Genomic DNA, 16,927 nt, shown 5'->3' on the forward strand with positions numbered 1-16,927 from the left:
AATGTGTTCTTTGTCTTTGCTTGTTGCCAAATGCACCAAGAATTTTCGTCAGTTGAACACATTTGCTGCTGAACATTTTCATTGGTTAATATCTTGTGATGGAAAGTACTTCACATGACTTTCTTCGTTTCTTTCTTACAATGAGAATTTCTCTTGATAACAAGATCATAATATACGGTCAATTCATTTACTAATTTATCAGTAAGTTTTTGCTTACTGCCTTGCATTTCACAACAGACTTCCCATCCTTTTTCTCATTTTCTTCGCATGGCCAATGTATTCCTTCTTGAGGATTACTTGGTCTCTAGAAAATCTGATTTTGCATCAATTACAGCTTTGAACGTTCTATTGTCTCCATCCTCTATATAATTTCTATAATATTACAGAATACTTTTTTTGTAATCTTTGGGACAGTTCTATACATCGACTGCATGTTCCCTGACGATTCTTCGTAATTGGCACTTTGATATGTGTATTAAAAAACACGTAAAATATGATGTATTTATAAAATCTTTATTTTTATTATTCTTTTTTTATATTAAAACTTATATTAAAGCTAATAAAGAAAGTTCTTTTATGTGACTTCGCCAAATATTAACTTATGTTAATTTATGTTCACTTACATTAACTTATTTTAATTATGTGAAAATCGATTCATAGACAGCTTTAGTTTATTTCTTTTTTGGTACTTTTATTTGGCTTATTTGCAACTTATTCATAAATTTATTATAATTCATGTAGTAAGAAGGGTCACAAATAAAAGACTCGTTGCCAGCCTGTATATTTGTGCACATTTCATAAATCCACCTACGCCATATAAGATAATGCATTTAATCAACTCTTTCGAATATATGAAGAGAATCACAAAATACGCACATCTCTTCCGCAGACATTTGCATTTTTAGTAGAAACCATCCCCGATAAGAAGAATATATTATCAGTATAAAGTAATGTAATCGTAGGGGAAAAATATAACATTTCCTTCCAAATGCACCAATGTCTTGTGATGGAAAGTACTTCACATGACTTTCTTCGTTTCTTTCTTACAATGAGAATTTCTCTTGATAACAAGATCACATCAAAACAAATAGGTAACAAAAGAAATAAAGACATTTTGATACCCGTGTATCTGATTTTACCTACAATCAAATACCTGGCTTTATCTCGAACGAAGTAATTTATTAAATATTATATATTTACATTTCAATATGCGACAAGAATTCAGGTAAAATATTATTACCGTGTAAGGATTACACAATACAATTCAGTACTTACTGTAATAGATTCCTTAAATCCAAAGCACGAAAAAGGCCAATTCGCCAACACACTGAAACCTTTCAACCCGAAATTTTTAAACTTCGCTGCATGACAAACTATGATGTTCCTTGTTCTATGATTCATCTAATAATGATGAGATATACATATTGACTCCATGTGCAACAATAAATTTATACATACACGCGCAATAATATGTAGCTATCCGGCTATACATGTATATCGCATTCTCCTACTTCTATTTTGATTTTCTGTCTCTGGCCCTTTTCAAATTTTGCCTATTCGGAGGTCGATGATTTTTTTAAATATTTTCGTGCCAGTTTTTTAAATATTGATCATCCTTCTTGGTCCAAAAATTTCCGTTTCAATTCATTCATATTCATTTATCACAAATTATATAAATATATAATAGCTAAGTAAACTAAGCCTAAATACATATATAACTAAGAAACTAATTAAATAATGATAAACGTATAATTAAGAAAGTAGCAAAATAATCTAAATAATAACGAATCGTAAAGGCCGACAAGAGAATTACACGACTGTTGCAAGATACTTGCTCGACGACGCTCATTGAACTAATACTGGAACTCCAATTTTATACGAAATAACACAAAAGCGCATGATCTCTGTAGCTCCGTTAACTGTCAGAATTTTGAAAAATCGCTTTGACATATGGTACTCTACATATATTTGAAACTTTCAGAAGATTAAATTAAAAAAAACTGAAACAAAAAACCAAAAAAGGATTAAATTGTTATATATTTTTATAATTAATTTTAATTAATTTAATTTAATTAATTAATTTATTAATTTATTTAATAAATTAATTGATTTATTTAATTAATTAATTTATTTATTAACTAATTTATTAATTAATTTAATTAATTTAATTAATTAATTTTTAATAATTTTATAAAAAATGTGAAATTAAAAACAAGTGTTTTTAAAAAAAATAAACTATAACAATTATTTAAATAAGCTTTTTTCCTGCCGTTGTTTAGTTCACCCAGAAGAAAAATATATAATAATTTAATCCTTTTTTGATTCTTTGTTTCAGCCAAGAATTACGAGGTGGATCTTTCTCGCCGATCGAAGACTGTAGCGACAAGACGCCCATGAAATAAGCTTAGAGATCTATTATAATTTATTTTTTTACTTTAAAAAAAATTTTTTTGTATTCGTTAAATATATATGTAACCATACCTCAAAATTTAATAACCATTTCTTTCTTTCTTTCCCTTCTAGAAAAAATCACTAGAAAAAAAACGCTGTTTTAGAACATTCTAATTCAGGATACCCCCTTGAGACGATTACGTTCATGCTCGAAATATTTACAAATGTAAAATGTTACATTTAAAATATAAATTCTCTGTAACAGTATGCAGATACATTTTTTTTTAATCACAATTTCATCAGGTCATAAAATCTGCAAGAAAATATCTTGATTTCAACGTGTTATTTATCTTCCGCGTTTAATTATATATATGAGTTATTTTAAATACTACGAAAAGCTAGTAAAGTATAGTCTCCTCGCGTTTTACTTTTCAAACGATTCAAGCTCTATCTTATTGAACAAAGAATAGCTGCTTTTGTCTTTACGTGACATTGCTAATAACATTGATCGTGTAACATATTTTCTAACAAAAAATTTTCTTAATCTTCATGATTTACAACGAGAAATTACATCTACTGTACTCCATTTACAGAATGCAAACGCCAACGACGCTAAGGAAATCAAGTAAAAATTCTTCTTCTCATCACATTGTCTCTTACCGTTATTAACATACGATACAATTAATGAAAAATATGAAAGGATCGAATTACACACAAAGATCATAATATGGAATGATTTACGAAGAAATAGCATAATTATTATATTAAGTATAGAATGAAAATAAATGTTTGTAGCACAGTATTTACAAATCTCTTGGTCAGAAATATTTTCAAGTTAATACGCTTGAGATTTAAACTGTACAGAGATAAATACATTATTATCTATTAGTATACGATGATCGTTTATTAATCAATAATAATAACCAATAGTCCTTAATAAAAAAATAGATTTTTTTAAAAGAAGGTCGCTCGAAATGATTTGTAAGGAAAGAAGCCGATCGAGAAATTAAGTATTAATTCGTATTTGCAGTCATAAAATATAATTAACAAGCCGTTTGAATTGTCTACACGTATTTAAATGTATGATATACAGTATTTGCAAATACTGTACTTAAGGCTAACTCTGCTGGAAAGATTTATTTTCACTCTAAAGCTATGCACAGAGATCGAACTGTAATCTTTCCAGTCGGAATTAACAATAGCAATAATCGCCTGTAGTCAATTAAGTACTAGATCATAATCCTCGATCATGAGTTATTTAAATAATTAATTACAGAAGGAGAATGGTGATGGATTGGATCATAATAATATCATCGACAAAGTGTATTTATTCTCAGAAATGATGAAAGTACTCGTAAAATAGTGTCAAGGAACATGTTGCATGGGGTAACGAGAAAGGGGCGTCGTGTAGGATGGCCGTCAATCGTACTGTACAAGTTTTCACATTTCATATAAACACACTCAAAGTATATCTTTATGCTTCTTTGCTGTCCAAGTCAGATAAATTTCCATAGTCATGTTAATTAGTAGCCGTTGTCCATTCTCGCAACTGCTTATTCCTTTAATGGCTAACGAAACCATCGCAGAAAACTGCGAATTTCGGTAACAGCGAATTACACGGGATGTTGAACGTTTAAGTAAACGTTCCATGACTCCTAAATGGCACGTCGTCACTTGGTTTGATTGAATTTTCCTTTCGTTGGCCGCCTGTTCGATTGAGTCGAGACGGCGAGTAAATTTTCTTCGAACGTATCTACCGTGAAGTCCTGTTCTTTCACTAACTTCGGTATTATCCTACTCATTTGGCTATTTTGCCTAATAACACCGGAGGGATTTCTAGACAGCGACACAATGCCATTTCGCACATGCGACTTTCGTTTTTGCCCTTGCAATCGCTTCAAAACGACAGGTTGCGTTGACGAAGAATGTGGAAGGGGATGTGGAGGGATTTTTGGTGGTGGTAACCGAGTTGGTGGAACATGAGGTAACCTTCCAGCGGGTGTTCTGGACGGACATGGTGGCGGAAAACCTGGAATAGGGAATGCGAAACCTGGTCGAGGTGGCGGTGGACACATGGCTGGTCGCAGTGGCGGTCTGTACCTGAATGACCTCGGTCCGTACATAGACGAAAGACCTGGTGGCGGTGGTACCAGCGGCATGCCAGGTGGAGGTAGCATAGGACGAAAGCCTGCTGGCGGACCGCCAAAACTAAAATGTGGCAACGAAAATGGACCGTCTTTTGTGAAACCGCGACGCGGCGGTACGGGACCTGGCGGCCCCATCGTATATAGTTGGGTTGGGTGTGGAAGCCAATCCCTCGGTCGCGCTTTGACTTTACCCGTTTTGCTTTTCTCGCGTGGTATTTTCTGCAACGCGCTTATATAGTTTTTACGCTCAATCTGATAGCCACGAGCCTCTTCGAATGCTGAAACAAATACGTAAAATTCGCTTGTGTAACAGGTATAGAAACAAACGGGAGAAGCTAAATTTCAACAGAGATATGAATTTTAGAAAGGAATTTTTCTTTAACCTATATTTTTTCTCATTTTCGCGTGTATCTATTGTAACGTAGTTGATCTTATTCGATGCGTTCAATATAGATAGAATTATAATTTGTCGTTATTAGATTGCGAATATCTATGCATTTGTGGGAGATTAAAATGTGTACGAATCCATGGCATGCGCATGACATACAAAACTAGGCACAGTATTCATCAAAGTAAAGTATTCATTGTAACATTTAGTAGGTGAATTATATATATATTTATTTAGTTTCTATATAATTATGTTTATAAAAGTATGAATTTTGTAATTTATGGTTCACTTACCTTTTAAACAGGTATCGACTTCCCAACCTAATTGCTGTACAAGATACCTGTAACAAAACAAATGAATTTATGTACATCATTAGTTTTATTAATTTAATTGCAAATTAATAACGTATTGATTTTGTAAAATCTTATGTGTGTGTGTGTATATATATATATACATATATATCGGATTATGGTTGGAATTTTGGGCGTTCGATGAACCTTCACTCAAATTTACCATCGAGGATATACCTGATATTAACCAAAACAAATGTGGGCACTATAAAAGGCTATAAGTAATAGCGGCGATCGGATGGTCGAGATGTTGATGGCAACGAATTCAGGTTCGATAACAAATCCACAGTCCACGGGATGACGAATGCTATGTGATACACGTATAACTCCACGTACAAGTAAAACTTATCTTCAAGAACTCTACCAAAATCCAAGTGAGACTGCCCTTATAAATATATAAGGAATACCTCTCCCCACCTCTCGGGTCAATCTTTGTTTTTAAGGAAAGCCATATAATCATTCCATCCCTCTGTCAGGTACACGTCCCTCCAGTGACCGTGGCTACATCCAGTGACCTGCTATGTCACTTCGAGCCCAAGCCCATCGTCATAAAATCGGATTAGAACATTAAAACTATTTCTTACTTTTATTACTTAAGTGTAGCTATAGTAAAAGCCTGGGCTAGGGTTTGGGTATTAGAGTTTTTCCCAACATCCCAAAAGGGAAGTCCCGATGTCCTTTCATCTCCGACATATATATATATATATAATCTTTCAAAATGTAAAACATATCTGAGATGATCTTTGATAACCATATTTGATATTTTGCTTAATATAATATACTAACCTACAAATAAGATATCCCGAACGGTTTACGCCATGAGTGCAATGAACTCCCACAATATCGTCTGGAACAAAAGAACAAAGCAGCAATCTTCAATTTGCATTCAAGTACACATTAGCATTGTACATAGAGATATCGCGGATAACATAGAAGATACAAAATTTTACTTTTAAGATTCAGTCAAAATTCAGTCAAAAATATACTACACATAGTCACTACTATAATCATTATATTAATACTTCGACTAAATTCTTTCCATTTAAATATTTTCAAAATAACTAATTTTTCAATAACATGAAGTTATATATAGTGATTGATGTTTAGCGATGATGACACAATGGTGTGCCGACTATAAAATATCACTTTCGAAGGATCGACCTTTTGGTGATATACGAAAACCGCTTTGTTCTCAATTACACTATAAAGCAAAACTATACGATGCAGGTATACTTGCACACTGTGAAAACCATGTGCGAGAAATCTTACGAAACTTCTGAAACTGAATGTTTGGACGTCCCTTTAAATTTTCGTCCCTTTATACTAATAAAATATAGCCAATTTACTTAATTGGTTCATCAGTGCCTATCGTATCCCTTTGCACGACTCTATTTAAACCTCGAGCACTCCTCCCCCATCAAGCTGGTCCAAGTCACGGGTCCAGCGGAGCGAATTAGGTCCAAAAAGCAATTTCGTTTGCTGATTGTCAATGTGTTTAAGTACTGAGCTACAGGTTTATGACACGTCATTACTATTAAAGGTGCAAAGGCGAAAGCTTAATAACTCATCTGGCCCGTAGATGTGCAATTCCGCGAGCACAGAGTAATTTCTAAGCTTCAACTTTTTAAGCAAAAAGATTGAACAACGATAGATCTGAAATCTATAGTAAAAATAGCAATTATGCGTCTGTCTGTGTCATAAATCCGAGAAATCGAAGCAATACTTAACACCCTACTCAATAATTATATTTAAACCAAAGAACCGTAATAAATTCACAGAATAATATGTTCGTGTTGAGATATTAATATATAAGAATAACTAGCGATGTGCATTCAAAGGTGTTAACTGTAAAAGATATTTTCGAGGGTTCGGTGGGTTAATGACGTAAGAAAAGGATACTAAAAAGATGTACTCGCGCGAAGCAAGTCCAATAAGAGGAGCATACGTAAGGCGAAACGTACGATTCCACGGGTCATCAATTTAGCCCAGAGCACAGGGTCGGCACCTCCTCAGGCTCAGCAAGGGGCTGATTATAATATTACCGCAAATTACCGGTAAAATCTGCGACGAATACACGACGATTCGTGACTCGACTCGGCGCTTTCACGTAAGGGCAACAACACTGATGAAAGTAGCCGCGTAATAACGATCGCCACAACCCTATCGTCTCTTTTCTCCTTCAATTTCATCCTCCGTATTTCCCTTTTCCGCATGAGCTGTAGATAAGTACCGAGCACTTTAGAGCCACTTCGTACCTCTTTACCTCGGGTTACACTGGGAATTAAGTGGCCATCGAAGATCATGCGATATGTTGTTTGACCTTGGCGAGCTTCTTAAAAGGATCGTTCGCAGAAACGCGATGCGATTTATACGCGGAGCGGAGAGTTTGATATTTTAGCACTACTATGCAATATACCGGTGAATTTAACAGCAAGCTGTGGAAAATTATATCTTCGATGTTCGCAAGAGATGTAAAAATCACAATGCGCCCTTGGATATCTTGATATGGCATTCTCAGCACTGAGAATAGTAAAAATACCGAAATATGCGCTCCGTTCGCAAGAATTTGACTTACAGTAAAGAAGATAAACGCAACAGATCATTACGGTCTTGGTGAAACTTGTGTTCCGTATTGAATCGTTAATTTTAAATTATAATAAACTTGATATATCTCATTTGGCACGTTTTAGTACGAAGAAATTTATACATACTACATTCACAAATTCGTTCATCCGTTAAGTAATCAATAGCTTGTTAGAGTTATTAATAATGCACAATGCTGCGCATACACGACATGAAGAATGAAAATGTTAACGTATAATATTATACAATGGTACATCAATGATTCATTTAAAAAATATGTCCGATGAAAAGACATTTAACAATCCGTGAGAAGAGATTGAGAAACGAAGACATGCGTATTTAATTCAAAAGAACGCCGGCACACAGAAGTAATTCAAGGTTGCCTGTTTTGTACGTGGAGAACGAGCAAGGCTGACTTATACCACATTCCTATCTATCACAGGGTCATCTCGTTTTTGCATACGAAGGAACATATGTCGCGCAGAAGACAGGAATATTCTCAGAACACGTCGGCATCTAATGTAAATCTAGAGCGTGCACCCCTGCGGAGCTCCAACATACTAAGTCTGGTAAATAAGCCGATCTTCAGAGAGATTGCCAAAGACCTACGACCTTTTCTGATACGCTGTATTGATTTTCACAGATGATTAAATATCCAGTAATACATCTTTTCCTTCGGTAATATCAAAACTATGACATAGTAATTAATATCTCTTAGCGTAAGCTCTCGTCCTAACGTGTTCAATCTATTGTTACCCATGGATTATAGTTCATGTTTCCGTTGCTTAGATGTTTCTCAAACGTAACCTTGATTATCAGTATTAATTGAAATCACGTTGGTCAAACGATCAATCTTCCTACGTAAACGAATGGTTATGGTTCTACCCAAGGAGTGGTCATTCATTATGCGATATTACATCAATCAGTCAAAACAAATGGCATAGTTAAAAATTACATTCTCAAGATTATTCCTTTTCCTTCTTTAGATCGTCTCTGATTATCGTCAGGTTACGTTCGAATCGTCGAACAATATCTTCGATATGGAAATAATATTTTTCCCAACACCAGAAAGGTCTCTCATTCCTCTAAAATGTAAGAAAGAAATTCAATGTAAATCCAATGCATGTTTCTATTCACCTTAGTGGCGGACGAGTAGGAACCAGGGATAAAGAACAGTTATGATATCGATTTCGGTTCTTAAAACAGTTATGTACTATCTTTATTCTGAATAACTGTTATAAGGAATCGAAATTTATCTCATATCGGTTGTACAACCGTTATTTTCTCGCTTTTATAACAATTCTAAATCGATTTTCCATTTCGTATAAGAATGTCATTTATTATTTTAAAAAACTTAAATTTATTAATCAACAGATTAAGAGAAACTACTACTTCGTAATATGAAATATAAATGGGGTCGAGGATTATAATATAAATATAAATGGGGATATAGGATTCAAAAAAATAGCGGTTTTAAAATCATTATAAGAACTGGTAGGCACAGTAGATATTCGGAACGAATTAAAAAGTTTCATTTAATGATTGATAATAAAATCTCATGTACTCGATTTGAGAATTGTTGTCAAAACAACTTGAAGTTTAAGCGTAATTGGTCGAACAAGGTGGTTGCAAAATAAACAAAAGGGGTATATAGGCAGAAGGGTAAAGGGTACCTGGTATTGCATGTCAGTCCTTGGTAAACGTTAAGGTTGGTTTTCGGGCTACTAGAGTAGTCGCGAAGTACGACCCGAAGCGACGTGGTTAATGTGGCAATATGATATATAAGCAGGAGGTATGTCGGCTCAAATAGCCTCTGGTAGAAAGGGACCATGGGTTCCCCTTTCGTGTTCCTGCATCTTCTAGTAAGAGCGTAAACTCCTCTGAAAATATATGTAAGAGCCGCTGAAACGGGGAAGGACTTTAACGTTCAGTCGTGCGCGTACATAAACATGAAAATATCGTCGATACATACAGAGAACGCGACGGCTTTTCGGCCAGCCGATTACTGCCGTCTTAAATCAATCGAACGATCGAACTTCTCGAATGTGCCTCGTATCGCTGGCTCTACACACGAACTATACACATGGAGCATCGCAAACGAATATAAACGTGCACCTATACACATAGCTGATTCGTCGAGAGTGCTACATGACACACAGGATGGATGCAAGACGATTAACGACATCTTATGTTCCGCGGCCAATAAATCACTAGCCACTGTAAATGGACTCGGCTTACTTATCTCTCACCTTGCGTACCTTCGTGAAATGCCGCTGCCAGAGAAATTATAATAACGTACTCTCGCGGCACGTACGACCACGCCAGTATCGCTAACTGCCTAGATATTATATAGGCTACTGTTCACGCGACACCTTTAATTATACAATCGCGAAAGTTCATTGAAATGATAAATAGTAGTTACTGGTGTATGGGCAGGCAAAATAAACTCGCGAGGAAATGTAGGAATCCAAATACACGTGGTCGAATATAAATCACTGATGCTATGTTACGTCTTACGTTAAACTGGCTCGAATTACACCGGATAGAAATAAAATCCACTAGATGGAGTTGTTTACGTAACAGTGCAAGAAACAGTGCTGCGAAGAATTATGAAATCCCTACGAGATCTAAATCCACAATTCATATAGGTAGAACGCAAGAAATCTATGTATTGTCTTGTGTGATTATTCATTGATTGGTTAAAATTTTGGCTTTCTGATAGTAAATTCATCTTACAGTTAATACGATATTTTGCACTAGCTTTAAAGACGTAATTTAAATTTTATATTTAATCTCCTAATATAGCACTGCCTAACGCTTCCTAATATAGCAGCGATAAACCTTGATCTTGATTAACATGTAATATTAATAACATCATCATTCAATTTAGATATGTCTATTGTTTATAAATACACCTTCATAATAGGTTCATACAAGATGTTATCTAAACATACGTGATAAACTGTGAAAATCGGGGTACATAAATTACAAATTATTTATGATATCGCTCGATTGCCAGTGGAAATCACTTACATATTTACTGATTCTTTTTCGATATTAATCTTCTTGTATAGATATTAATAAAAAGTTCTGTTATGTATTACAGTCTTCTAATATAAATATTTTCAACGCTTCTAATGCAGATCTAACATACAATGTTAACATACCGCGTTATAAAAAGAAATATCCGCGATTATTATTATCAATCTGAATGTAAAAATGAGAGTATTTATATTTATGTTAGAGTAATTAACTGTACATTGAAAATTACATTAAAATAAATTGCGGGAAAAGATACAAATGAACGTTTCAGAAGCCCGTAATAATGAGAAAATATATCGAAATTGCAATTAAGAGTTTCTTCTTTTACACTGTGGCGTGTCAATAGGATAATGGGCGTTGGATGGAAGGTATTGATAAATGCTAAGTGACGGTCAATGGATGGTCGATGCAGCGGCGTCTTCGCTTTGGAATGTGTTTCGACACGTTTTTCAGTCAGCTCTCTTCCGAGTTTCGCTTCTTCGATTTGTAAGCTTTCCACGAACATTTTAAGCACTATAAACAGTATTCATTATTAACATGTACATCTTTTTTCGAATATTACACGAAGAAAAGACAAAATAACATGACAAAAAAAAATATGTTACCTGATGTTTCTATTTTATATTGTGTATAATTCTATAAGTAACACACAAGTTTAATCTTTCTTATTATGTAACCTTATAGTTTTTATTCCATGATCTACTTATATAATTGAAAGATATTCTTTATTCTTTCACTAATTTCTTTCAAAAATCGAGGTCTTCTAGAATATTTTTTATTACTTTTATGTTTTTTATACTATTATCTAATATAAAATAGAGTTCAAATTTTATACTGTTATTCATACACTATAAAACTATCATAATATATTTAACAGTATAATATTATCCATGTAAAATTGTCGCAATTCTGTCACATTGTTCATTGATCTTGTCTGTCTCGTGTATGTAAGTACCAGATCGAGAATGGTTTGGAAGAAGAAAAACAGAGATGGAATAGAAAGGAAAAAAGAGAACGGAAAGGTCCGAGGAGGATGAGAAGCGAATGAAAGAAAGAGGAAGGAGAAATGCCAAAGGAAAGTTTCTGCTCTACCGGTTGATAAACGGCGGCAGATAATTAACAACGCCCTGGTATACGTGGCTGTGCGTGGGCGATCCACTGCTTCACAAACTCTGTCCAGATTCGTAGCGTGATCACCGTCGTCATTCTCATTTTTCCTGGGAATCGTTTCTTTTTTTCCAGCCGCAGGAGCCAAACTGCATTTTACAGTTAAAATAACCGTACGAATGTTTCAGGTTCATTTTCATGGACTTAACCTTTACCAACATAGGAACACGATAATTTACTTAGACTCTTAGTTTCTTCGATAAACTATTTGTTGAGATAATATGTAATGTACGTAAATTATTCCTATAAATCACTGAGTCTAGATTGCGTTATATAAACTGCTACGTTTTAAATCGATGCATACATTACTTTCACATCGCAATACGTAATATTATAAAAGCCATGCAACTCTCTTGTCCAGACATACGTATTTTGTAACTACTTTCATCTTATTGTCATCATCGGTAATTGACATCAGAAATTAGTTACATTGTTATAGAGCGTGAGTGTGTATTTTCAGTATACTATAATGCATAATTACAAGTTTAATTTAAAATCTGAATTTAATCCGATTAATAATTAAAACCATTTTGCATTATATTCCTTTTTTCATAATAGAAAATCAATCAAACGACAAACAATTTCCAATAAAGAAATGTAATTTAAGAATTTTAGTAATTTAATTTGTTGTCGATATTTCCTCGAAAATTTTCCAAAATGAAAATTTATTTGACATTGTTCAGAAGGAAACATTTCAATCCTTTGTAGTTAAGAAAATTGAAGCATTTTTCGAATAAAGAGTTGAGAGAAGATATTTGGAATGTAGGATATTAGAATAATAGTAGACAAGATTGATGATATTACAAGTAGAATATACAGAGTCAGTATGATGTAATGCAGACTCACCTTCACCACAAGCTGACATAAAATCATCCATCGTTTTAAAGAATCTGAAAGGAAAAAGAACACATATATTTACCTTTGGAAAATCAAGAAGACATGTGTTCCGGATTTAATAAAATTTTAATTACGGGAAAGAAATGAAAAAATGTAATGTAATTTTTTCTTCCAAAGAATTTTATCAATTTTCATCATATTTTAACATTTCTTTTACGATTATTCCCGACAAATTATTATAAAACTTAGAAAATTCTAGATACGTGTTTGACTTGCAGAGAATTTTTCTTACGATTACTGTTACCATATACCTGCAATTATTATCTCATTACATTGCAGTTTGTGACTAACAAGTTGTTTTTGAACGTAAGTTGCATTACGTCGATTTATATATATTAATGAAAGTTACTTGAAAGAACGTAAATTATTATAAATTAGTGTAGATACTATATGGTATCTATACTATATGTAGCCTTATAACTTTTATACTTTGTACCTATTAGGTAATAAGTTGTAACAACAAATTATGAATATATTGATTATTTCAAATAAGTATACAAATGGAGTTTACACTTACGATAACTGTATATCAACAATTTATATTGTAACAAATTAATGTTATAATGACATGAAAATGACATGAACCATCGTCCCTGCAATTTTGATTAATCTACTTATCGTAAATTGTAACGTAGCATGATAGGGGGAAATTTTATAAAAGTTTGCCGATGTTTCTCATGCATAGAGTGTGCAATAAGAACACGAGGAGGAGGGTAAAGCGAGCGGCGTCCTTCCCTATACTTTCACGTTACTGATAATTTTTCAAAATAACTACAAATAGCGATCGAATTTCCATGGTGTCGATAAAAAAATAATCAGCTAAATCAATATTCAAATATGGTAACCGGTCTGGAGAAGTGACAGTGTAATAACTGCGTAATAGGCATGCAGGGACTCCGTAGCAAACGGACGAATATGGTAATGAAGCTTAAGAACGTGAATGTTACACACCTTGAATTGCAACGAATACACCAAGAATGGGAATCCACGTGTCAGGAAAACATTAACAAATGGAAAAATTGTCAAATTATCGTCAAATTGAAAATTTAATTTATAACCAATAAAATAAATTTTCATCTTTCTTGACAATACACGAGATATAACAAAACACTTATCGATTATTAAACAATTTCATTTAATCGTTAAAATATAAGGGAGTTTATAATGTGTTTTCTTTCTCCTTCGTTTAAGCTATCACCGATTTAATTCAATTCGTTAATCGTAGACTAATTTATGCTTAAAATTAATAACGAATGCGAAATAATAAATTTTTCCTCTGTCATTATACGATTTCTGTAGATTCATTGAACGGTTCTTTCTTATAACGCACAGCAAAGGAAATACTAGAGAGGAAAGATACGAAAGGAGGATGAGAAAAAGATCTCTGAAACTTTGCAGATTCGAAGATAGGATACCGCTTGTAATAATTCATTGGGCGGAGTCGTGCGTCGCCATCCCTTTTTTGTCTGTCCGGTTAAAAAAAGGAGAGAACGGGAAAGGGAGGTCTTATTAACGGATTAAGCCTACTTCGGCTACTCGATAAATTATCGCAAGGTGTTCATTCCCCTTATACATTCCGTCGAGATTCCAGAAACATTCCGAACGCGCTCGGAGATATCTCGACTTTTGCTTCTGCTCCCTCCAGCCTGATATTAATACGACTTTAATTTCTCATCTCGCTATTACGCACGCTTGCATTTCAGTTACGACGTTTACGCTGAAATCTTTGCATCTTCGATTAAATGGTATCTTAAATTGGCAAGCTCGTTCAAGTAATTCGTAATATTGCTGGATAAATCGCACGAAACGACGTTTATGGTGGAAGTAGTCGCTATTAAAATTATCCGTATGAAGCATCTACGCAGCTGCTTAATTTTATATGCACGTTTTATATAAATAAAGATAACTGTTGAATTTCTTTTCATTACAAATAGAAATTCTCGTGAAGCATTAAGGGTCAGCGTTGCTGACGTTAACGCAACCATTCACACTCAAATTTCGAAGTTTTCAGATCTTCAAATTCTTCGATCTTCGAATCTACAAATATGTTATTACGTAATAATGTTACGTTCGCGTGCTTATTACGCTTTATTCCGCTGCCTAGTTCTTTATGGGTTGAAGAATAATGCGTTGGAAGAAGACTTTGTTCGATTAACCTTTAGTAGAAGTAGTTTTATTTTGTACCCATTTAGTGTATCTTTATTAATAAATTCACCAACAAAAGAAACGAAAACTGTTCTGATAAGCGTGAAATCGTTTCGATTTCTCCTCCTAAATATATCTACGATGAGGTTGGTTCCACGAAAAGTTATTACTCGTCATTGTGTGAGAATAGGGTGGCCCAATAGTGCTTCTCTATAGAGGCTTAATAGGACCGTTTTAGTGCCTCTGGTCCCTTTTACCTTTAACGTGGACTTCCTATAACACCGATTAGACTAACACGATTACAAATGGTAACTCATTCACCGACTTACCGACTGCTTTCCATCGTCGTTCAGTATCGATACGTTATAAGAATAGGGATACGCGTGTAACTTATTACGTATCCTCAGATCTAATGGTTACCTGCTAGTAGACGAGAATTTTTCAAACTGAACTGATGGATGATCGTATACGACACAACTGATTAAAAAAACATGCATTAAAATTAATTTAAAGAATACATTATTAAAATATATTAAACATTTATAAATATATAAAACACTATAAATACTATATGTTACTAAAAATATTCTTAATATATTATATATAAGAAAAATATTAGTAGAATATATGTTTGTTACTAAAAATGTTACCAACAAATGCACAAAGAATAATTTTTAAGCATCAAAGTCTTTCAACGTTCTTAATTGTTATATGCTGACAATGCGTCATCGTGTTATAACTGCGTAACAATAGGATGGCTACTTCGAAAAATGTGTAAACACATACTTACGGTCGATGAATGATACGACAACTTTACAAATGTTTTGACGTAACATGAAAGTAGATTCTTTCACTAATGTATCGTATGCAAGTTAATTCACGAAGTATTTCAGTATGCTGATAGAAACTAACTCAGACGATAAAAGACGTTAAATATAATTCACTCATGTAAACAGATAAATTCAGATTATTATTTCAATATACGAATTCCACAAGTTCTTCAACGCACGCGTTAACGGAATAACTGAATAAAAAGCCTGTTTATTTCTACGAATCGTAGTTCCTTAACGAGCACATGCGGCAAATAGCGGCAATTAGCGTGAAATATACATGCAATATAGCTTCTTTTTACATAAACTAATTATCAATTAAATTATACGATACTAGAAAGATCTAATTGCATTTTGCAATATCCTACATAGTATTGACTTGTTTCTTCTCTCTCCCTCCCCCACCCCTCTATCTCTCTCCCAGATATTATAATTTTTAGATTAAAAATTTAAATTTCTAGACTGTTTGAAACGATATTTGGATAAGAAATCCTAATTGTTCGATCGGTTAAAACAATTTTTAGATTTAAATTTATGTCCCATAATATTTCAAGTAGGCACTACACGTTCTTCCGCGTCGAGATAGCCGAACCTCGAGAAGACACATCTATCAGAAAAGAGATAGTACCCCCTGAGAATGAAATATCGAAAAATGGCTGCCGGAGATCCGCGCACCGTGGCGCCGGCGGTATGTGAAAAATGACGAGCGTTAAATTAATTTGACTTCGAATTTGAATTACAGATTCGACGTGGACGTGGAGGTGTCTGCGCTTCGCACCCTGCTCGCTTGGAATTTCCCCATTGAAAGAACCAGCTATCGAAACCGGGCATCATCAACGCGTTCCGATCATCATTGCCGCTGTTCTTGTCATCGTTAACGTTGTTCTTTCAATTCTTTTCATCTTTACCGAAAAATCGATCTCACTGGAGTTTTACTGTGTAGGATAGATGACCATTATAATACTTTTATAATATCTATCATCCGAC

General features: G+C 34.0%; 1 protein-coding gene across 1 annotated transcript in view; it reads right to left on the minus strand.

Moving 5' to 3' along the window:
- Positions 1–3,699: 3,699 nt before the first annotated feature.
- The window catches only part of LOC117208964 (RNA/RNP complex-1-interacting phosphatase), a 43,235-nt gene continuing 30,007 nt past the window's right edge, over positions 3,700–16,927 (minus strand). Inside the window, exons 6-9 of the mRNA XM_033450516.1 lie at positions 12,915–12,958; positions 6,063–6,123; positions 5,220–5,266; positions 3,700–4,816 (exon numbers count right to left, since the gene is read on the minus strand). Coding sequence (XP_033306407.1) covers positions 4,062–4,816; positions 5,220–5,266; positions 6,063–6,123; positions 12,915–12,958 — 907 coding nt within the window. The 3' untranslated portion in view covers positions 3,700–4,061. The remainder of the gene's footprint in view (positions 4,817–5,219; positions 5,267–6,062; positions 6,124–12,914; positions 12,959–16,927) is intronic.

Source organism: Bombus bifarius, unplaced genomic scaffold (assembly GCF_011952205.1).
Source record: "Bombus bifarius isolate JDL3187 unplaced genomic scaffold, Bbif_JDL3187 scf7180000008165, whole genome shotgun sequence".
Taxonomy (NCBI): Eukaryota; Metazoa; Arthropoda; class Insecta; order Hymenoptera; family Apidae; genus Bombus; species Bombus bifarius.